At 36.8% G+C, this 22,641-nt stretch overlaps 2 protein-coding genes across 3 annotated transcripts; both read right to left on the bottom strand.

Moving 5' to 3' along the window:
- Positions 1–259: 259 nt before the first annotated feature.
- On the bottom strand, positions 260–4,311 carry sdhc (succinate dehydrogenase complex, subunit C, integral membrane protein). The gene is made up of 6 exons (XM_081374098.1): positions 4,260–4,311; positions 3,063–3,122; positions 2,876–2,977; positions 2,657–2,718; positions 1,742–1,905; positions 260–941 (listed from the first exon to the last, which is right to left on the bottom strand). Exons 1-6 carry the CDS (start codon positions 4,274–4,276, stop codon positions 837–839), a joined length of 510 nt encoding a protein of 169 aa, XP_081230224.1. The 5' UTR covers positions 4,277–4,311; the 3' UTR covers positions 260–836.
- Positions 4,312–4,566: 255 nt separating this feature from the next.
- Positions 4,567–21,439, bottom strand: atp1a2a (ATPase Na+/K+ transporting subunit alpha 2a). Of its 2 annotated transcripts, XM_081374827.1 has the most exons (24): positions 21,189–21,439; positions 19,225–19,320; positions 18,957–19,016; positions 17,951–18,154; positions 16,826–16,939; positions 15,931–16,065; positions 15,679–15,796; positions 15,184–15,452; positions 14,309–14,507; positions 13,492–13,601; positions 13,208–13,342; positions 12,913–12,992; positions 11,907–12,016; positions 11,087–11,262; positions 10,860–10,996; positions 10,555–10,705; positions 8,374–8,542; positions 8,054–8,208; positions 7,661–7,784; positions 6,832–6,977; positions 5,929–6,059; positions 5,730–5,831; positions 5,548–5,639; positions 4,567–5,168 (listed from the first exon to the last, which is right to left on the bottom strand). In XM_081374827.1, the coding sequence occupies exons 1-24, from the start codon at positions 21,198–21,200 to the stop codon at positions 5,140–5,142; spliced, it is 3,054 nt and encodes a 1,017-aa protein (XP_081230953.1). In that variant the 5' UTR covers positions 21,201–21,439; the 3' UTR covers positions 4,567–5,139. The 2 variants fall into 2 exon arrangements, with proteins under 2 accessions (XP_081230953.1, XP_081230954.1); XM_081374828.1 differs by lacking the exons at positions 18,957–19,016; positions 19,225–19,320; positions 21,189–21,439 and adding an exon at positions 18,818–18,951.
- Positions 21,440–22,641: the final 1,202 nt, after the last annotated feature.

The following is a 22,641-nucleotide window of genomic DNA, read 5'->3' as shown; positions in this document are numbered from 1 at the left end:
TCCAGGATGGAGTTTTTCAATAAACATTCAGTGTAGTGATTGCATGTAGTCTGTAATCCAAACCAATCCTTTTTACGACATTACCATTTAAATGAAAAAGCCCACAGCCATCCTTGACATTATCATTCAGGTGAACAAGATTCGAGGAGAATAATTTAACCCATGCAGCCAGTTTTTATTAACAAGATTCTAATCACGCTCTCTTATGATTGGTTACCATGAAACATTATAATTAACATCATCACAACACAAGAAGGCTGCGCATATAAATGTTTAATATGCATTATCTTAAAACATAGTATCATTATAGATGCAATTGCTAGTGGAGAGAAACTTTATGCGGCTTCGTACTACGAGTCACGATGGGAGAAAATCACATAAATGCATGAGAATCTGGTACTGCTAGGAGCTTCCATTGTCTAGAGTCTAGAGGTTTAATTTGTTAAGGGCCTTTGCTACCCAAAGTGGTTTCATTTATCCCAAAACTGAAGTGAAATCAAACCCAGGTCAACATTTCTGGAAACACTGCAGTGACACAGTAAAACAAGGCAAATGGTTTAGGAAATGCTAAGACCATTCCTGAATATTTCCATACGATTGCCGTAAAGTTCATCGCAAATGCCAAGTTCCAATTGCCATGCCTTCAGCGCCAAGGGATTTAACAAGAAGAAAAAAAACACTGAGGATATTTTTTGTGTCGATATATATATTTTTATTTTTTTATTTTTTATATTAATGAATTTGGTCCTTGCAGACCACTTTTAGGACAGATAAACAAAATAACACCCCTTTCTCTACTTCCACGTCTTCTTCATTTGTGTCTCATGTTGACGGATTTACATGGCAGCAAGACCAATAGATGCGAGAACAGTCAGAGCAATGACAATGTATCCAGAACGATAGACTTCAGGAATCTTAAAACCCTTCCCAACATCCCAGATCTGAAAGAAATGGACAAAAAAGAGATATGAATCAAAGTATGATCGATATATTAACTTATGAAAAAATAATGAATTGCATGATTTGCTGATGATTAATATTGGCTGAGAACAGTCAAGTTATTATTCTGGTAATGAGTAAAGCATTGAATAGACATTAAAACATTTGAAAAAAGTATATTATGGCTGCATTTACTTGATCAAAAATACAGTAAAAACAGTAATACTGTGAAATATTATTACAATTTAAAATAACTTTTCTATTTGAATATATTTTAAAATGTAATTTATTCCTGTGATGACAAAGCTGAATTTTCAGCATGATTACTCCAGTCTTCAGTGTCACATGATCCTTCAGAAATCATTCAAATATGCTGATTTAGTGCTCATCAATGTAGAAACAGCTGTGCTGCTTATTTTTACAGAAACCGTGACACATTTTTTGCAGGATTTTTTGATGAATAGAATATTTAACTCAACAGTATTTATTTGCAAAAGCAAAATCACTTGTAAGATTAAAAATGTCTTTACTGTCACTTTTGATCAATTCAGTGCATCCTTGCTGAATTAAAGTATTAATTTCTTTCAAAAAAAATTCTTACTGACCCCAAACTTAAAGTCTTAATTTCACACTTGATCACATATTTGGTCACATACAACTGATTACACTGTCATGAGTCATTATCAGAGCTGGAGAGAGTCTGTATACTTCATTCATTCATTCATTCATTCATTGTGTGTGTGTGTGTGTGTGTGTGTGTGTGTGTGTGTGTGTGTGTGTGTGTGTGTGTGTGTGTGTGTACCAGATGACGGACGCCGTTGAAGGTGTGGAAAGCCACTGGGAAAGCCAGAGCAAATTTGGTGAAAGCAAGGAACTGGGGCCCAAAGGACATGGAGTGAATCAGATCAAGGTAATATGGGTAACTCTCTGGTAAAACCAACGCGGCAAGTGCAAACGCAGAGATTCCTGAGACAAAAAGATCAACAACATTATTTAATATTAATATGCAATCATTTAGTCATGAAAACAAAAGGATTCATTAAAAATCAGCAAGAATGATAATTATATTTGCGCCAATGGCAGTGCATGATACGTTCTGTCTATTATAAGTGCGTGCTGCAGTTTTGTCGTCCGCTGCTTGAGATGCCCGAGCTCTTTAATGTTGGGTGGATTCTGATTGGCTGTCATGTTGCTATCGTTCACTAGCTTCTGAAAGGGATTCCAACTATTTTCTTCCTCTGTGTCGTTATCATTATAGCTGTGATGTGGACCTAGATTTAAAGGTCGTTTGCACCAAAGATGATAACTATAATGATAACATTTTAATACAATACGACACAGAGGAACATGATATGGTCAGAATCACTTTTAGAAGGATTTTTTTTCCCCAGCTTGATTAAAAGATTCACAGCCAATCAAAATCCACCCAACCTTAAAGAGCTCACGCATTTAAAACATCAGAGGACATAATGACATAATGTTATCGCTAATACAGTTGTGTGAAAGAAAGTGAAAGTGACATGTGAAGGCCAAGTATGGTAACCCATAGGAAACCTTGGACATTTTTTATTGAGAATCAAACCCGCAATCTTCGGGTTACCTGTCTGACTCTCTAACCATTAAGCCACGACTGCCCCATTATAGTTATTGTTCTTGGTGTGAACATATAGAATATATTCTATATATTCACAAGAACACAAGAATATATTCTAGCTACCTGAACTTAGTCCCACGCCTGTTCCTCTGTGTGAGATTGACATCAACATGGGGACAGACCACCTGTAAACACCAAAGCCATTAAATGATCATCTTTTTATGGACAGTTCATTTCATTCATAACTCATCACCACATTCTTTAAAACCAAAATCCTCAAACACACAATCCAGTGAACTGTATGATCCACACACTCCAAGAAGCAGATGTGGTAACACTCACTGGTAGATGCTTATATGTGGTGAGACAGGTCGGTTGAGTCGTGTGTTTTTTGTCCAAAACTTGTTCATTTCCTCTTTGGCTGTGGTTCCCATTGGAACAGCACTGGAAAACAGAGGAGAAAGGAGCTTTACAGCTTAATATGAATTCTAAATTTAAAACTTTATTAGGAAAACACAAAAATACTCACTGTCTGTAGAGAATGCCAAACTGCGACCGTGACGAACACAGACCCTGCCGGGCCACCGTCCTTAAAAATAGAAAAACCCCATACATTTCAGGCACAAGCATAAAACTAACAATTTTAAGTACAAACACACATTTGCATAGTTAAAGCAGCTGGGTATTCTGTAGATTATAAACCAGGGGCTGCAATCAAAAACATCCTAATTAATGTTGGTAACTGTAAACCATGCTGTAAACACAACAACAGCACAGACCTGGCATATGGACATTTGCTTCGGTTTTATAGTCAGACATTCAGTTTGGTTTACAAATCACCTAACAGGGCATACTTATTAACATCAAATATGGTTAATCTGATCAAACTCAGTAATCTACTAATGAAAATCATGTCACAATGTCTGATCCAATTCACAATGATGGGACTTCAGTAGAACTGGAGATGAGCTCAGACATATGAACATGACAAATAATGTGGCACACAACATACTACTCAAAGTTAAAAGGATAGTTCATCCAAAAATGAAAATTCTGTCATCATTTACTCACCCTCAAGTTGTTCCAAACATGTATTAGATTACATTTTACAAGAATACTTGTACAATAATTTATTGAAGAATATGGGTAACCAATAATTGGACCCCATTGACTTTCATAGTATGTTTAGTTACCTACATTCTTCAAAATATCTTCTTTTGTGTTCAGCATAAGAAAGATATTAATACATGTTTGGAACAACTTGAGGGTGAGTAAATGATGACAGAATTTGTATTGGGTGAACTAGCCTATTCCTTTAATGTTTAGTTATCATAATTGATTTGATGTACAGAAGATTCTGGTGGCAAGGACCTTGCAGACAGTATGAACAAAAACAACGGAATAAACGATTGCTATTGTTATTGTTATTATAATTAAAGTAACTTGAGGCTGAATGAAAAGTACACGGACTGACAATAAAAAAATAAAATAAAATAAAAACACAAAACTGTAGCATATACATACTATAAAGATTACATCAGAGCAAAGGACAGTGCACAGTGTTGTTACATGTAATATACGTAAACATCAGCAAACCCTCAATATCCCGACTGTCAAACTGCCAGCTGATATGACAGCAAAAAGACCGTCACAACAATTAATTTAATCTTAAACAAAAGATAAAGCAAAACGGTCACATTTTTAAAAATAACATGTTCGTACTGACCTTAGAAGCAACGCCATGTTTTTGAGCTTGAGTGTTGGGAGTCGGACGTGACGCAGACGGATGTGGCAAACGAGATCACAAGCCACCGCCATTTTGGTAAGGTCAGTACAAACCGTATGCAAGGTCAATCAATGTACAGTCAGTCGGTTAGCCTATGTAAACTTGTATTATAGTTTACATTTACTGTCGGTTTTAATAATAATAGTCGAGATGAAAGTTATATTCAACCATTTTTTTATTTCATCTTTATGTTCGCGTTGCACAGTGAATTAAGTTAGAAAACAAAAGTCAAATATCAGATCCACACAACCTTTTGTTGAATTTTATTTTTAGGCTACATTTCTTACAAGTATTTAAATAGAAGCATAGAATTATAATTATAGTAATATTACTATACAATTCTAATACATTTGCATTAAACTGGCACCAATGAGCTTTTTCATAAATGTAATAGCCTACATTAAAATCTGAAATATTTGAATCATGTATGTACTATATTTCACAGTTTCTTCGAGTGAAAACTTAAAGAAAATTAACTCTAAAAGAAAGCTTATAACCAGCCTAAAAGTTATAAATTCACAGCAAAAAAAAAAAATCAGTAGAAATGTAATGATCTTGAACCCTAGCTGGCTATTAAATCATCAAATTGTTGAGGTTAATGATACAGTATTCAGGATACATCATGTAAACAGATTATGCGAGTGCATGTGCACACACCCACATATGCATATACAGACACACACATTCAGTCTTACATGATAAATGTCACATGATTGTCTGATTCTTCATTTGTCTCATTAACTTTCTTCATATATTTTACACGGACAGATACACACACAGAGAGAGAGAGACAGTCATGCACAAAGATAGCATATTCCTGTTAATAGTAGGTCTCTTTTTCCACCCAGCCTGCAAATGAAAGACAGAGAGTGCAAAAGTAATTAAATTAATTAAAAAAAGTAAAATATAGCTCTATTCACATGTTTTCAATTACTAGGCTCAACAGACTCTTTGTTATACTGCTGTATTGTTTCTTGAACCTTGAATTTAAATAGTAATATTGGCAAACATTATCTGTGCCATATTTAATATGCATCAGTTTAAGTACTAAGGTCTTATTCATAAACAGAGTTTTTATATTTGCCTAGTATACCTATAAAATGCATAATTTAAACAGGGGGAGACGACAAAGTAGAAATAGCGCATTCACTTGAGAAAAAAATTGGGTTACAAATGTGGGTTATTATGAAAGTTCTCAGAAATGTTCTTTGTAAACATCTGTGCTCACCTCCCGGATTCCTGCGCAAGATTAATTTACGGATCTCGTCATACACAAAGATTAGTAGACTGTACGGTAAAGCACAGAACCACCACATAATCCTGCAAAAGAGAAAAGAAAAGGTGAGGAAAGGAGGAGCAAAAAAACAAGCTGTTCTATGGAGCAGAAGAGTGTGTGTGTTTGTCCCTTACTTGAGTGGGTACATCCTCAGGGCAATGTCCATACCGGGGCAGTAGGACAGGAAGGCTGCCAGAGCCGTCTCAGCAAACATTCCAAAAATGAGAATCCTATTGCTATAAGAGCACAGGTCGGAGAATAGCATTTAACAGAGATGTATGCAAATATCACACTCCTCAATGCACTCACTCAACAAACACACACAATACTGACTTCATGCCCTGTTGGAAGACGGAGTTCCTGCGCGTCTTGCAGATGACGAGGTCGGCCCACTGCACCACGACTATGCTGACGAAGAACGAGGTGTGACAGGTGAACTCGATAACCTTGCGCTGCTCGTAAGTCTGAAACATACAAATTTAAATAGACACATAATGAAATACACATATTTGAAAACATTTGTAAACATTCTGCACATATCATATACTGTATGATTGATTATGTTCTGTAATTGTAATAAATGATATATATATATATATATATATATATATATATATATATATATATATATGTTAAAAACTATGGCTTACAAATTAAACATTTTAGTGGTACAATATGCCATTAAACTATTAATATTTATGTTGATTTTACATTAATATAGGAATTCATGTGTAAATCTATTTTATACAAATGTATCAAAATTAATTGCATGATTAATTGAATCACATAAACCTGTGTGATTAATTGATTTTAAATAAATAAATATTTTAATTCAGCAAGGGTGCGTTAAATTGATCAAGTGACTGATAGTCTTTTGCATTGTTACAAAGATAAATACTGTTCTTTTTAACATTCTAAATTTAATATTCCTGTTTATATTACAAATGTTTTTAAAATTAAAAATAATAAGAAATGTTTCTTGAGCAGCAAATCAGCATATTAGAATGATTTAGGATCGTGTGACACTGAAGACTGGAGTAATGATGCTGAAAATTCAGCTTTGCATCACAGGAATAAATTACATTTAAAATATATATAAAAATAGAAAACAGTTATTTGAAAGTGTAACAATAGTTCAAAATATTACTGTTTTTAATGAATTTTCCAGTAAATAAATGAAGCCTTGGTAAGCATAACTTTAAAAAAAAAAATAATAATCTGTGTGTGTAAATTTACCCATTGCTGTCCATAGGTGTCCTCCAGGTCATTAACTGCACGATCATCCCAATCCAGTCGGATTCCCAGCAGTGTATGCGGCAGAAAACCATTCTCAGCCAGGATCACAAAATAGGTGAAGAATCCTCCCAGCGCCTGAATCATACCTAAACACACACAAAAGATAAACGAGTACACAAACATGTGTAATTACGTTTATCCCAGCAGAGCATGAAAATGTATTGTATTCACAATATTAATCAGAAGCATGAGGCCTATTCACCCCCCTCAGATTTCCAAAGTGTTTTTTTAATGACACTTATGATGCGAAAAACTATTTTGTCCAGTTTCACAAACAAGTCTGAACTGAAAACAACTTGCACTGACATATCTTAAAATAAGTCAGTGCCATTGATTTGTCTCATGACGCACACCAGTAATGTTTTATTCTTAGGCATGTTTTTAAAAGCTACTTAAATGCCCTAATTGAACTAATTGGCCTAATCCTGGCTTAATCTAAGCCCTGTCTGTGAAACCGGGCCTTTATTTATTTAAAAATAAATTGATTATTGAGGGTAAAAATGATTTTGCACTTACTGCAGAAAAAACTACACTAGCCCATATTACACACATAAAATGAAGTACTAAGAAATGTTTGCTTTGGTCATGTCTTGCCTAGGGCGCCAAGTGAGTCCACTGACCCATCAATAAATAGGTGCATGATGCCTCTAATGTTCATTTGTTTGCACAAATCAATTCTTCACGGACTACAAAGTTGACAAGAATTAAGTTATAAAGGCCATGTGTGTGCGTTCGCTGATATCTGTGTGCAAGGGCACTTGAGGCTAACCGATTTGTCCGTAAGCCATGCTGATGAGCCTCTCATTCACCAGCTTGTCAGTTTTGGGGTTTCGGGGCTGACGCTTCATAATGTCACTCTCTGCCGACTCATACGCTAGAGAGATTGCAGGGACCTAAGAGAGGGAGGGAGAGAGAGAGAGAGAGAGAGAGAGAGAGAGAGAGAGAGAGAGAGAGAGAGAGAGAGAGAGAGAGAGAGAGAGAAATGATGTTGGTGATGACAAAGATGCTCATATGTTTGTGTGTGTGTGTGTGTGTGTGTGTGTGTGTGTGTGTGTGTGTGTGTTGAGATAGTCTTGTGCCCGAGGTTAGTATTACACTTGACAGGAATTGGAAGTAAGACTGAATGAATGCACACAAGTGTTAGTGAGTGTGCACATCTCACCATGTCAGTGCCAAGGTCAATGCAGAGGATGGTGACGGTGCCCAGGGGCAGTGGCACACTGGCGATGATGAAAAGCAGGAAGGGTGTGATCTCTGGGATGTTACTTGTCAGCGTGTACGCAATTGACTTCTTCAGGTTATCAAAGATCAGACGACCTAAAACGCAGGTTTTAATTTAATTAAATAATTTTATATTATTTAATTTTATTTTTGTATTGATGATTGTGTAAAACAGTCAGGCCAATATAGCACTTCTGAAATTTGATATCTCTAAAACATTTAGAGATACTTAATATTCTCAATATTCCTTCTCTCTCTTACCCTCTTCCACTCCTGTAACAATTGAGGCAAAGTTGTCGTCCAGCAGGATCATGTCAGCAGCTTGCTTGGAAACGTCTGAGCCAGAGATTCCCATGGCAACACCAATGTCAGCCTTCTTCAGAGCAGGAGAGTCATTCACCCCATCACCTGTCACTGCCACTATAGCACCCTGCAGCCAGAGTCAGCCAATCAGAATCAGAGAAAAAGATCAGTCAGCCAATCAGAAACAAAGAAAGAGCTTTCAGCCATTCAAAATCAAAGACCAGTCAGACAATCAGAGTTGGAGTCAAAAAGTCTGTCAGCCAGTCTGAAGATATTAAGTGTACACTAATATCAATAGGTTGGTATGATTTTTAAAAAATGTTTTTAAAGAAAGTATCTGGTGCTCACCAAGGCTGCATTTATTTGATCTGTTTTCTATTTTAATGTATTTTAAATGTAATTTATTCCTGTGATGGTAAAGCTGAATTTTCAGCATCATTACTCCAGTCTTCAGTGTCACATGATCCTTCAGAAATCATTCTTATATGCTGATTTGGTGCTCAAGAAACATTTCTTATTATTATCAATGACACTGTAAACAGTTGTGCTGCTTAATATTTTTCTGGAAACCGTGCTAAAAAAAGATTTTAATCAAGATTGTTTGATAAGGTTCAAAAGAACAGCATTTATTTGAAATATAAAACATTTGTAACATTGTAAATGTCATTACTGTCACTTTAGATCAATGTAATGCATCCTTGCTGAATTAATTTCTTACAAAAACAACAACAACAGAAATCTTACTGACCCATGTTTGGTCAGCTCAGTGCCAGTAGCGAACTTGTACGTTATGTACGGACTGAGTATATTTAATCATTTGAAGTAGAGTTAGTTTGTGTGTGTAATATGTGAGGTATAGAGTATGTTTGTTTCAAACAGAACAAAGACAAATAATCATTTTGGTTGTTAGTTAAAGAATATTTGCCACTGATCCTGAAAAGCATGTTCATGCATTCATGACCTCTAGACGGGATTACTGTAATGCATTACTAGCTGGTTGTCCTGCATCCTCAATAAACAAGCTACAGCTTCTAGAGTTCGTGCCAGGTCAAGAAAATATGATCATAACACCAATTTTATCATCTCCACACTGGTTACATATTAAGTTACGTGTCAATTACAAAGTATTACCACTGACCTCTAAGGCCCTAAACGCTTTAGCTCCTGTGTATTTAACTGATCTTCTATCGCCGTACAATCCATAACGCTAAAAGTCGCAAAACTCCACCAAAGGAGGGAGAGCATTTTTGCATTTGGCTCCTAAACTCTGCAATAGCCTTCCTGATGATGTTCGGGGCTCAGACATATTCTCCCAGTATAAATCTAGATTAAAGACACATCTCTTTACCCAAACATTCGCTTAATACACCTCATAAGCTCGTACTCCAGTTACATCGGATCAAATGCACGATTATCGGAAATTTTATGAACAGCAGCTATGCTAATTACTTTCCATCTGCTTTTCTGTTTTATCACGGGATGCCCATCCCGAGGTAACTAACTACACCAACTCCAGTTTGGATCCAGCCTCTTACGAAGACTTCAGATGACCCAACACCTGTGAAGAGACGGTGTCAACTCCTGCAAGGATTTCAGATGAGGCAAACTCTGAATCAACATGCACCAATGCAACATTTTCTATATATTGTAATCATTATGTTCAAAATTTGTAATAATTACTTCAACGAGCTCATTTTTTCTGTCTTAAATTAATACATGATGTTAGCTATCTGCGTGATTTGTATATGTACATTTCTGAAATGCATAACTTGGTCACCTCTGATAACAGATTACTCTAAATTGTAATGTAGACACATGCATTTTCTGTAAAGCTGCTTCATAATGATATGTATCGCGCTATACAAATAACTGTGAATTGAATTAAATTGAATTAAAGGTGCTCTCAGTCATTTTTCCACATTAAAAAGTTTCACATAAAGAAATAAATAGTGTGATTGCAAATATGTTGAAAGTTGACAGTCGCATCAGTTTGTTCTTCTATTTCGCTTGAAGTATATCAGGGCCATTAATGAAAACAGAAATTTTCAAAGATCTGATATTTCAAAACAGCTTGCATTTGGTGAGATTTGTCGTGTAAGACCTCTAGTGTGTGATATTTTAACATTCACACACACACACCTGTCTCTGGCAGCCCTCCACGATGATGAGTTTTTGTTGAGGTGAAGTGCGAGCAAACACAATCTCTGTGTGGTACCTCAGAATATCATCCAGATACTCAGAGCTCATGTCCTTCAAGTCTGAACCATGAATCACACAGGCCTTAGCGTCTCTGAAACGCACACACACACAGAACAGTGCCCATTTTCGTTATCTGTGGAGAAGCAATAAAAGCGTATAAAACCCATTCAACTAGATTTAGTTTACACGCATGCACCCAGACTCTCAAACAAACACTCAACAGAGACAGATTCACACACACAGACCGTGGATTGACTTGGCTCAGTGGAATATTAAGTCTCTCAGCGATATCCTCCACAGTCTCGTTGCCCTCAGAGATGATGCCGACACCTTTAGCAATGGCTTTGGCGGTTATAGGATGGTCACCTGTTACCATGATAACCTGAAAAAATGGATTTCGGTCACCTTTGACCTTGGACACAAAAAACACTGTCAATCAATGGATGGATGGATGGAACCTATAAATGGATACCTTAATGCCAGCTGAGCGGCATTTGCCCACAGCATCTGGAACTGCGGCTCGGGGCGGATCGATCATGGAGATTAAGCCGAGGAAACAGAGCTGGTTGACCGGGAAATTCACCTCGTCACAATCGAATGCAAATCCCCTCGGAAACTCTGAGGGAGAGAGGAACCGGTGGCAGAATCCTAAAGGAGAGAGAGAGAGTAGAGAATTTAAATATGAAGGAAGGAAAGAGGAAATAAAGGAAGGAAGGAGAAAAGGAAGGAAGGAAGGACAGAAAGAGAAATGGAGGAAGGAATGAGAAAATGAAGGAAAGAGAAAAGGAAGGAAGGAAGGAAGGAAGGAAGGAGGAAGGGAAGGAAGGAAGGAAGGAAGGAAGGAAGGAAGGAAGGAAGGAAGGAAAGAGAAATTGAAGGAAGGAAGGACAGAAAGAGAAATGGAGGAAGGAAGGAGAAAATGAAGGAAAAAGAAAAGGAAGGAAGGAAGGAAGGAAGGAAGGAAGGAAGGAAGAAAAGAGAAATTAAAGGAAGGAAGGAAGGAAGGAAGGAAGGAAGGAAGGAAGGAAGGAAGGAAGGAAGGAAGGAAGGAAAGAGAAAATGAAGGAAGGAAGGACAGAAAGAGGCAAGGAAGGAAGGAAGGAAGGAAAGAGAAAATGAAGGAAGGAAGGAAGGAAGGAAGGAAGGAAGGAAGGAAGGAAGGAAGGAAGGAAGGAAGGAAGGAAGGAAGGAAGGAAAGAGAAAATTAAGGAAGGAAGGAAGGAAGGAAGGAAGGAAGGAAGGAAGGAAGGAAGGAAGGAAGGAAGGAAGGAAGGAAGGAAGGAAGGACTTACCCAGAACCCTCTCGCCCAGTCCACCCAGCTCCATGTACGCTCCCTGAAACGCATCCTTCCAGTCATCGTCCATTGGGTATTCCTCTCCATTGATCATTATGGAACTACACCTGTATGAACAATCACCCAACAATCACAGCTATTGATTAAAGATAAGAATTACTGTCAATAATAACAGATATTAATCACAGCTATGAAATTTTGATGGATTACAGCAAGTATCATCATCATCAATAATTAAAGTTATTGATTAATGTTTGTTTGTTGCAATTATCCAGTGCTATTTTAGAATAATTTATATATTATTATAGTATTTATTAATATTTTGTTCGTTTATATATGTGTGTGTGTGTGTGTGTGTGTGTGTGTGTGTGTGTGTGTGTGTGTGTGTGTAAATTGTGTTATGTGCTTTTGTCTTTTTTTATTAGTTTTTGTATTTTTGCTTTATTTTTATTTCAAATTTAGTTTGAGTCATTTTTTAACTTAAACTTATTTTATTTCAGTTAGTTGCCAAGCGTAACATTTCTCATTTTTATTTATTTTTAATAAAAGGTTTTTTGCACACACACACACACACATATATATATAGAAAATATATAGAAAATATTTCTACCTTCATGCTCTGTCTGAAACTATAAGGATTGTCGGAAAACGGCCACTGCTGCTTCATTTTTTAACAAAAAGTTTCTTTGTGAACTCTCCATTACACTGTGACCCTTGCATCTGTTATAGGCAAGCCATTATATATGTCAGCCGTTAAGCCACTGAGTGGCATTATCGCTATGGTGCAATAATGTATAACTATTTATTGACATCTTGCTCTGGATGAAGTCAAATGCACGTCTTTTGCCAGTGTGACGACACAAACCCCACAATATCCAAACGAGACATTTTTGGAGCTAGGTTAAATAAATGATTTGTTTATAATGAGGAAGACGTTGATTCTTCTTATTTATGTTTTTATACTGTATATGGATTCACTGTATTGAGGTCTGGTATTAATTACCTGTCCAGAATCCTCTCTGGAGCTCCTTTCATCACCAGCAGGTGTCCAGTGGGACTCTCTTCTATCTCGTGAATAGACAACTGAGAGAGAGAGAGAAAGAGAGAGAGAGAGAGAGAGAGAGAGAGAGAGAGAGAGAGAGAGAGAGAGAGAGAGAGAGAGAGAGAGAGAGAGAGAGAGAGAGAGAGAGAGAAAGATGGGGATTATTTATTACTCAAATCAATATCTGTATGACATCAACATGATTTGTTTCTATAAGATCTTTACAGCTTTGGGTGTGTGTTTCCTGTAGGTGAACCTGGTATTTGTTAGTTGAGTTGAATGGGATTTCTGCCACTTTAGGGTTGTTGTCTCTGAGAATCTGAACACACCCGGACGAGAGCTCAACACACTTTAACAGAGCGGACTCTGACGCGTCACCTGCTGTGGTCCTCTGCAAACACAGAAACTCACTGTCACAAATCAAACAACAATAGAACACAATCCCTTATCTTATATAAGTGTTGCACACAAATGTAGTCGATGTACACTACTTTGCAAAAGTCTGAGGTCGGAAATGGTTGTGTATGTGGTGTGTGTTACCTTGCGCACAGGAATTTCCTCTTGTCCCGGTATGAAGACAGCACGGTTACAAATCCCTGCCACTCGAGACAGAGAGAACCAAGTGGGAGAGCTTTTATCAAAGCAAGAACCTACACACACACACACAGGAGAAAGAAAAGATTTGGTAAAGTGTGCTCAAACTGATATATGAACACATCAAGAGGAGAATTCTCCCTCTAAATGTTCAAAAGGTATCAAAAGCACTGCTATTTAGCAGTCCTTTTCATCTAAAGTGACCTAACGTATGCTAATTACAGGGACATTGTCCCTAAAGTATTATGAATATTTACATTGTGTCCTACGCTCAGGCAAGTTCTCATCAAAAACGATTTTTTCTGTCCACAATGAAAGTGAATATGTTGTATACTGTAGATCCTGACTCAACCTCAAATCATATTTGCAATAGATCTATGTGAAGAACAGACAGAAAATGCATTGATAATCCTCTCCGATAACCACTGCTACTGGATTGATTTGAGGAGTTGAACTCCAGAACCGAATTCAGTCCAAAATTCATGAACGAATCATTCACACTAGTTTTATGAACTAAATTAACTGATTCACGGACAAGATCCAACTCAAAAGAATGATTCGTTCACAAATTGGACATCACTACACATTAAAAATGCTAATAAAAGCTAGGGCAGACGTTTTTCAGTGAACAATGACTTAAATTAAATCGTATGACTTTAGAATCCTTGGACTACTTTTATGGTGTTTTTTTTGCATTATTTTAGACACAATGTGACCTAACAATGTTCACATGTTTGGTCTGTGGACCTTAAAGCATTCTAACCTGATTGGTCCTCGGTGGTGTCGGCCTCGTGGATCTGATTGTCAAACCACATGTGAGCTACAGTCATTCGGTTCTGAGTGAGGGTTCCAGTTTTATCCGAGCAGATGGTGGAGGTGGAGCCCAGAGTCTCCACGGCTTCTAGATTCTTCACCAGACAGTTTTTGCGAGCCATACGCTTAGCAGTCAGAGTCAAACATACCTGAGAGAGATCGGATGGAGTTAAAAGAGAAGGTCTAAAACACGACAATGGTTCATGGTCTTTATGCCTTTTAAAAAGTGTTTTTAAGGGTCTATTTAAATAATGGTGAAAGGAGTCATACAAAGAGAGAAGGATAAAAGACTCAAGAGAATGAAATAATTAGAAAAAAAACGTCAGTATGTAAGTGTATAGACTACCATTCAAAAGTTTGGGCTTGGTAAGATAAGTCTCTTCTATTTGATCAATCAACAGAGTAAAACAGTAATATTGTGTTATATCATTATTAATACTCTATTTAAATGTATTTTCAAATGTAATTTATTCCTGTGTTGGCAATGCTGAATTTTCAGCATTATTACTCCAGTTTTCAGTGTCACATGATCCTTCAGAAATCATCCTAATATGCTGATTTGATGCTCAAGAAACATTTCTTTTTATTATTAATGTTGAAAAAAGTTGTGGGACTTAATATTTTTGTGGAAGCTGTGATGCATTTTTTCCAGGATTCTCTGATGAATAAAGATCGAAAGAACAGCACCAATGGTGTGAGGATCCTATTGGAATTGCTCAGTTTATTTTGACATAAAATCTTTTGTAACTTTTAATTTCTTAAACCCAAACCTTTGAACGGATGTCCATATGAATATCATAATACGTGTTTATATGCGTGTCTCACCGTGACAGTAGCCAGCAGTCCCTCAGGGACATTGGCAACAATGATGCCGATGAGGAAGATGACGGCCTCCAACCAGGAGTAGCCCAGAATAAGGGACAGGATGAAGAACGACACGCCCAGAAAGATGGCCACGCCCGTGATGATTTGAATGAAGTGCTCGATCTCCCTGTTGATGGGCGTCTGACCCACCTCCAGACCGGACGCCAAAGTCGCAATGCGGCCCATCACTGTACGATCACCTGTATTGATCACTATGCCGTGGGCTGTACCTGCACATACACACAAATGAACCAATAAATGTGTGAAAGTAAGAAAATACAAAAAGATGGAATGGAATGATCAAAAATTTAATGCGTGAGTGAGGAATAAACAAATGAATGAACAAGTGATTAAATCAAATAATGAATGCCTGAGTGAGTGAATGAACGCAGAAAGGAACAAATAAATGAACACAATAATGAACATTTTTAATGAATGAAGATGATAAGATCCGACCTTCCACACAGTTGGTGGAGAAGAAGCTGATGTTTCTGGTCTCCAGGGGGTTTTCATGAGTGAACTCTGGAGAACGTGTCTGAGGTTCTGACTCTCCAGTTAGAGACGAGTTATCCACCTAAGAAAGACAGAAAAGATGTTCTCATTCTGATCTCAGGCTTCTTACTAAGACTACAGGCTGATAAACCAAGCTGATCCCAGATCTGAGATCATTCCCTTAATATCCGTCAACATCACTTGCCCTCTCTCTACCTTGCAGCCACTGGAAGAGACGATCCGAAGGTCTGCTGGGATTCTGTCTCCACCCTTGATCTCCACCAAGTCTCCCTGAACCACTTCCTCTGCATTAATCTGAAACGTCTCCCCTTCACGGATCACCAGAGCTTGCTGAAAGAAAAAGTCAATTGTAAAGTTCCTCAAACATGATGATGCAGAAAAACAATTTATTTAGGGAGAGGCCTATAGAAGCGAGTATATCAGAACAGAGTTTGACGTTCATGCATTCGTGTGTGTGTGTGTGTGTGTGTGTGAGTGTGTGTGTGTGTGTGTGTGTGTGTGTGTGCGTGTATTTATATACTTTACATCACTTTTGGGGTCACCTATGTGTGGTTTTCTACCATTTTGACTTTTTAAAATGACCATTTTAGTCTATTTATTGTGCTTTCTTTTATTTTACAATGAATTTCATTTTAAATTTAATAATAAAATAAAAAAACAATAAAAAACTTTTGTGAAAGTAATAAATAAATAAAAAATGTTTCCCCATTTTTGCCTTTATCATGTCCTATCTTATATATTCTATAAGATATACTATATTTCTTTACTTCACCATATTTATTTTCTGTAGTTTATTTCTGTACTGTAGAAACGGTGGCAATATTGTAACCAATATGCCAACAAAGCTAAATCTGAAAGAAGGGGTAGTGGCATTGGCACGTGGTTCCTTTCATAAGTTAAGAAGGATTTACATTAATTTATATAAATCATACATTGGGCATTAAAATGTTGAAAGGGATTTACATGGATTTATGTAAATCATATCAAATATTGCTCATAATGGTTTCCGTTTGGGATTTGGTATCATTTACATGCATTCATTTTGCAAACCCTTTTACCCAAAGAAATCTGCTACTGTTATCACACTGACCTGAGGCACCATGTTTCTGAAAGAGTCCATGATCCGGGAACTTTTGGCTTCTTGATAATATGAGAAGCAGCCGGTTATGATGACCACAGCAGCTAAAACCACACCCAGATACAGCTGCAGTAAAGCGGAGAGAGGGAAACACAAGTCAAGGGTCAGCGGGTTCAAAACTACTACCCATAAGGTTTAAGCCAAGACTCTGTCACTACTTTTCCATCTGTAAACATGCTATAGTTAAAAAAAACACAACTGGTGTACAAGCAAACAGTCTTATGAAGAGCTATTGACATCTTGCAGTTTGTTTCATTTATGCAATTTCTGGGGTCTTTACCTTGAAATGCACTTAGCAACTTTAGTAACCTGTGTATGAAAAGTGTTACCATCTCACTCTTTGCAAATGTTTCCCAGGGAGTTTCATTATAGAGATACAGTATATGCCCACCAGTCACAAAAGTTACCATATTTTAACCATCTTTAAATGAACAACAAACTTATACATTGCAAAAGAACAGCACAGTCAGACCATTTTAAACACATACACACCTTGTCATAACCCTTAAACAAAACAGTTTAGAATGGGAAACGTGCAGAAATCATGGTGTAAAAGAGCAAACAAAGTTAAATGATCCTTAACTTCACATTTTCATTTATCACTGACCCTAAACTGTCCCACAAGCAGCTGGGACCTCAGTCTACAAACTTGGACTCATTCATCATACTGTATATGGGACACCAGAGCTAAAAGCAATGTATCCACCTCAGTCGCCAAAAATGTGAACTGCAGGTTTTAATTCCCCTCTAGTGGAGTGAGGCCAATTTAACTAATTTTTGAGATTCAATGTTTTAATCGGCTTAAATACGGATTTTAGAAAACTTAGAGATTTGTAAAAAGTAACTTGCTCAGGAATTAGAGATAAACATGGGTACTTTCATTATTTATTGTGAATTATATTATTTTGAAAATTCTATTAAGTGTTACCACCATCTCCTCATAATCATAATAAAAATAACTGGAAGCGGATGACACCGGAAGCCAGACACATTCAATTTACAAATGGCTGTGCCTGCTCTTACATTTAAAATAAGGTGGACAAGCCCTCTCATTGGCTGAATGGTAAGTACACTCACATTGTCATTGACAGGCTCATCCTCAGTGGCCGCCTGAATACTGTAGGCAAGAAAGCAGAGGATGGCACCGATCCAGAGCAGGATGGAGAATCCTCCGAACAGCTGCTTACAGAACTTCACCCATTCTGGTGTGGTGGGCGGCGGGGTGAGTGCATTTGGACCGTCGCGAGCCAGAATTTCTATCGCTCTCTTACGGGTCAGACCCTGGTGGGATGGAGACAAAGTTACTCAAGATTCCCTGCAGCAACTCACTGCTAAACAATACAGCTTAAACCATTTTATTGAGCTTAGGTGGCCACCAGCATGGTGCTTTTAGAAGGGGTTTGGGCACATGTCAGCAGGTCAAGCTTAGAGACCAAGGCAGCTTTTGGCAAAAGCATTGTACGTCCAAGTCAACTGTAAAGAGTTGGTTTCTATAATACTTGGGCTTACAACGCTTTTGGGAATTGCAGTCTGGGTTATAATATAATATAATATAATATAATATAATATAATATAATATAATATAATATAATATAATATAATATAATATAATATAGTATAATATAATATAATATAATATAATATAATATAATATAATATAATATAATATAATATAATATAATATAATATAATATAATATAATATAATGCTTTTAGGTTACACTTTATTTTACAGTACAAGTACTTACCCAAGAAAGTATTGGTAATATGAGGTAACTACATGGGTTAGGTTAGGTTTAGGGACAGGTTCAGGGCTTTAACAGGGGTTCAAGCTCCAGAAATAGCATAATGCTGTATCAAAAATATCAGAAAATGGTTTAAAATTTTATATTTATTTAACTAAAGCTGTTTTTGATTGATTTCAATTGATATCACTGAATAATACCTCGCTATATCTTTCAAAGCCTTGTTTAGTTGGTCGTGGGTATGCTGCTTGAATGTGCCGGTGAGTAAATGTCATCGCGATCTGAAAAATATCCGATTCCTTATTGTAAATGTCGAAGGTGGAAGTTAAGATGACTCACTTTGGCAAGGTCAACTCCATAACGAGTGCTGAGCTCATCTAGAGACAGCTTATGATCATCCTGCAGAAACACACACAAGAGCATCAGACATAATACATTTCATGTTTGCCAATTAGCTGAACCGTCAAGATGTTTCACATTCTTTTAGAGACGATTACATTGTTTGATTTGTAATTATGATCTCTTATACTCTCTCACCTGCTTGCTCACACACTCTGTCTTTTTTTAATGTACACATATCCCCGAACATGAAATAATAACTTCTTACCAGTGACACCTCTTTCTTCAGCTCATCTAAAGCTTGATCTTTCATCTTTCTCTTTCCTCCCGTCGGAGCAACCTCAGGGCTGCTTTCATGTCCGTACTGAGACAGAGACGGAGAGAGAGGAAAGAGAATAATACCCAGAGAATAAAATGATATTACTCAGAGATTGCGCTTTCTCAGATTATTAGATTTCTCAGTTGTTTCATTCATGTATCATTCCTTACAAGTAAAAATAGAACAACACATCATGTAATGATGTAGTGAGTAATGATGCTGAATATTCAGCTTTATCATCACAGGAATAAAATACATTTTTAAATATACTAAAATAGGTCATTGAAATTGTAATAATATTTTACAATATTACTGTTTTACTGTATTTTTGATCAAATAAATACAGCCTTGTTTAGCAGTAGACTTCTTTCAAAACCTTACAAATCCCAAACATTTGAATGGTATATTCGTGAAGAAATACTGATTAAGAAATAATTTATACATATTCCTATCTAGTGGAAACAAGTGCACCATTAATAAGTGATTTCATTTGAGAATTTTCTTTCCTAAGGGTAATCGCATCACGCTGGCACATATTTGGTAATTAGTCAGTTGAATATTCATAAATGAATCATAGTTTTTTACCCTGAACTGTTGCTTTGTACTTTACTGTATTAACTACATACGACAAACTATATGAAACTATGAAAGGCCTTTGACAGTGTTATCAAACACGTGAGTGTGCTTGTGCATGACGGACCATCGAATTTGTTCGTCTTTGGCAGGAAATGTGTGCTGTGTGCTGACACATAGGAACAGGGTGTCATGGAAATCACCTGGTCCTGTCACTCTCACTCAGCTGTGACTGTATGTGTGTGTGTGTGCTTGGCACGTGTACAGACAGATCAGCATGTGGAACAGACAAGATCATTCATTACACCTTTAATTTGACCTCTTCTCTGAATTAATTCATATTAATACCAATCAAATGTGAGCCAGCATAAACCATCACACCTCCAACCCTCATTATGAGCAAAAACAGCTTACAGAGAGCATCACATCAGTAAAATCACTTTCAGATAATCACACACGTCAGACCGACAACTTCTTATTTCACAAACATTTTAAATTAGATGCAGCTTCCACAGCAAATCTCACGAGATCTGTCAAGAAATGTTCATATTTTTCACCCCAAAATTATGAGAAAAAGAAATTATATAGAAAACAAACCTATTTTTAGGACCATTAACATTTTTGCTTATACGCTCATTCTCCTTTCATCAATTCACAGTAGCTTTCATCCTTATTACAGCAATGTGAAAAACATTATTCTTATGCTGCTTTAATATTATATCATTATTTATTAAATTGTAAGTTAAATTTGTAATTTAACACAAATATTCATTATTAATATTTGTAATTTTTTGGGGGGAAGTTTAAAAAAAAATCTATTTTTCCATTATTATTAAAAGTACATTTGAAGAACATAATGGTAACATTTGTTTTATGGAATTTGGAATTTCAGATTTGAACTTTTTTTTAAATCTATTTTCTTTTTTGTCTAGTACTACAGTAAATGTGTCTTTTTTGCATTACAGTAATACGAATTTGGGGAGGAAATTATCTTAATAGTCATGAAAATAATGTCATAATGCGAATAATCCTAATGGTTTTAAAACAGGATTTATTTTCTTAATGCAAATTATAATTTCATTTTTTTCTTTCGATTTTGTTGTGACATATCACCCCAACATTTCTTTGTGAGATTCACCCTACATCTCCTTTTCTAAGTCATACAGAAATATATTCCCACATAATCCTGATGTATCCATAATAAATGCATGTGACACTAAACCAATACATTATTTAAGGGTGCACGAAACTTACAACAATCTGTGAGAAAGAAAAAAAAAACAGCGAGAGAAAAGGACAGACGGAATAATTGATGAAGCACCACAGAAAGACACACTCACCCCTTTTCCCATGTTCGCTGATAATGAACTGATGCCCAGATTTCTCCCACTCTCCCCTCACACGTGTGGAAGACACTGGTGGCTTTTTTTGGAGGTAACATACCCTCCTTCTCAACCTGATAACACACACACACACACAACTTGTTCTCTCCCCCCATTTGTGCCTCAGGGTAACCCGAAGCTCACTCCCCACCCCCTTATAAATACACACACACACTCACACGACACAACCTTCATGCCCGTGGCTGTATACCTGCACCTGCTACCAATTTCCTCTTCTTTCTGTCTGACACACTTATATTATCACTATTTATTTTATGCTTGTTAGCAGGGCAGAAGAAGCGAGACGGGTTGAATTCTCCATTATCATGATCTGTTGGTGTTGATGTGGCTTGAGGATTTTTTTTTCCCAACTAAATCAAGCCTTGAGACTGCGGGAACTACAACTGCCGTCAATGACTCTGCCAGATCCATTAAGAACAGGACTGGAGAGAGCAGCTGCTCTCCTGACCCTGCTGTGCCCGAGAGCGATACTCGGCTGACGTAAAAATCTGTGATAAATCACATGAACTTCACGTGCTACACTATTTATTGTCTCTGTGGAGGACATATTTTACTTTTTTTTCTCAGGCTGACGGTATATGGTTTAAAATGTGTCCTGTGCTCTGGTTATAGTGTTACATATTATTATGTAGTCGATGATGTATTTTACTGTTTACTGTATTTCTTCTCTTGAACACTTGACATAGAGATGGATGTTAAAGTTACAATATGTAAGAATTTTGTATCAAAATATTCAAAAACCACAGTGTTATATATTTCTTTCAATTGTGTACTAACATTATCCTAAATGTTTCCAAGAATTTGTAAATTCAGAGAAATTCACAATTTTAAAAAGTGCCCGTCCCTCTTCACTTGTCGCCTGTCAATGATGTAATATCCACGTTATCCCTGGTTTTAGCTTGTACTGCCATAGTAACCATGGCGACAGATGTGGACAACTGCGTAATGCTTAGCGGCACGCTGTTGTTGTTGTTGTTTCGTTCAAACATTATGGATCATGGCAAGCAGACTAAGAACTAAAACGTGGATCAATCTCGGCGTGGCGTTTTCAAAATGCTGAGAGCTTCGCGGCAAACTTCGACTTGACAGAGCTTCACGACTTGACAGGGACGCCGCTCTTGCATGTACTTTAGACAGGTGAGTAAATGTAAATAAAACAAATCAATGTTATATAGCTCAACATGATGAATGTTAGAATATGATCAGTATGTTATTCTAATGTTGATCTAGCTCACTGCTAGTCTCATAGTATAGCCAACAAACTAACACATAGAATAACATTATAACTTTCAACATACTCAAATGCTGTTTAGTATGATAGTGTAACATTAGACCAAGTGAAACAGCGCTGCGTTACCTCACAAGTTTAATAATAAATAACCTGTCAAAT

This window comes from Scardinius erythrophthalmus (assembly GCF_964197995.2).
Source record: "Scardinius erythrophthalmus genome assembly, chromosome: 9".
Taxonomy (NCBI): Eukaryota; Metazoa; Chordata; class Actinopteri; order Cypriniformes; family Leuciscidae; genus Scardinius; species Scardinius erythrophthalmus.
This window is presented reverse-complemented; position numbering and strand designations above follow the sequence as displayed.

Coding starts and splice junctions, on each gene's coding strand:
- sdhc (XM_081374098.1), bottom strand. Junction 2,978..3,062: donor TTTGGCATTCTCTACAGACA/GTGAGTATTTTT, acceptor TCTGTTTTCCAG/TGCTGTTCCAATGGGAACCA. Junction 1,906..2,656: donor AGGCGTGGGACTAAGTTCAG/GTAGCTAGAATA, acceptor TTTTTGTCTCAG/GAATCTCTGCGTTTGCACTT.
- atp1a2a (XM_081374827.1), bottom strand. Junction 10,997..11,086: donor GCCGCTCAGCTGGCATTAAG/GTATCCATTTAT, acceptor CCATTTTTTCAG/GTTATCATGGTAACAGGTGA. Junction 6,060..6,831: donor ACACCTATGGACAGCAATGG/GTAAATTTACAC, acceptor TGTATGTTTCAG/ACTTACGAGCAGCGCAAGGT.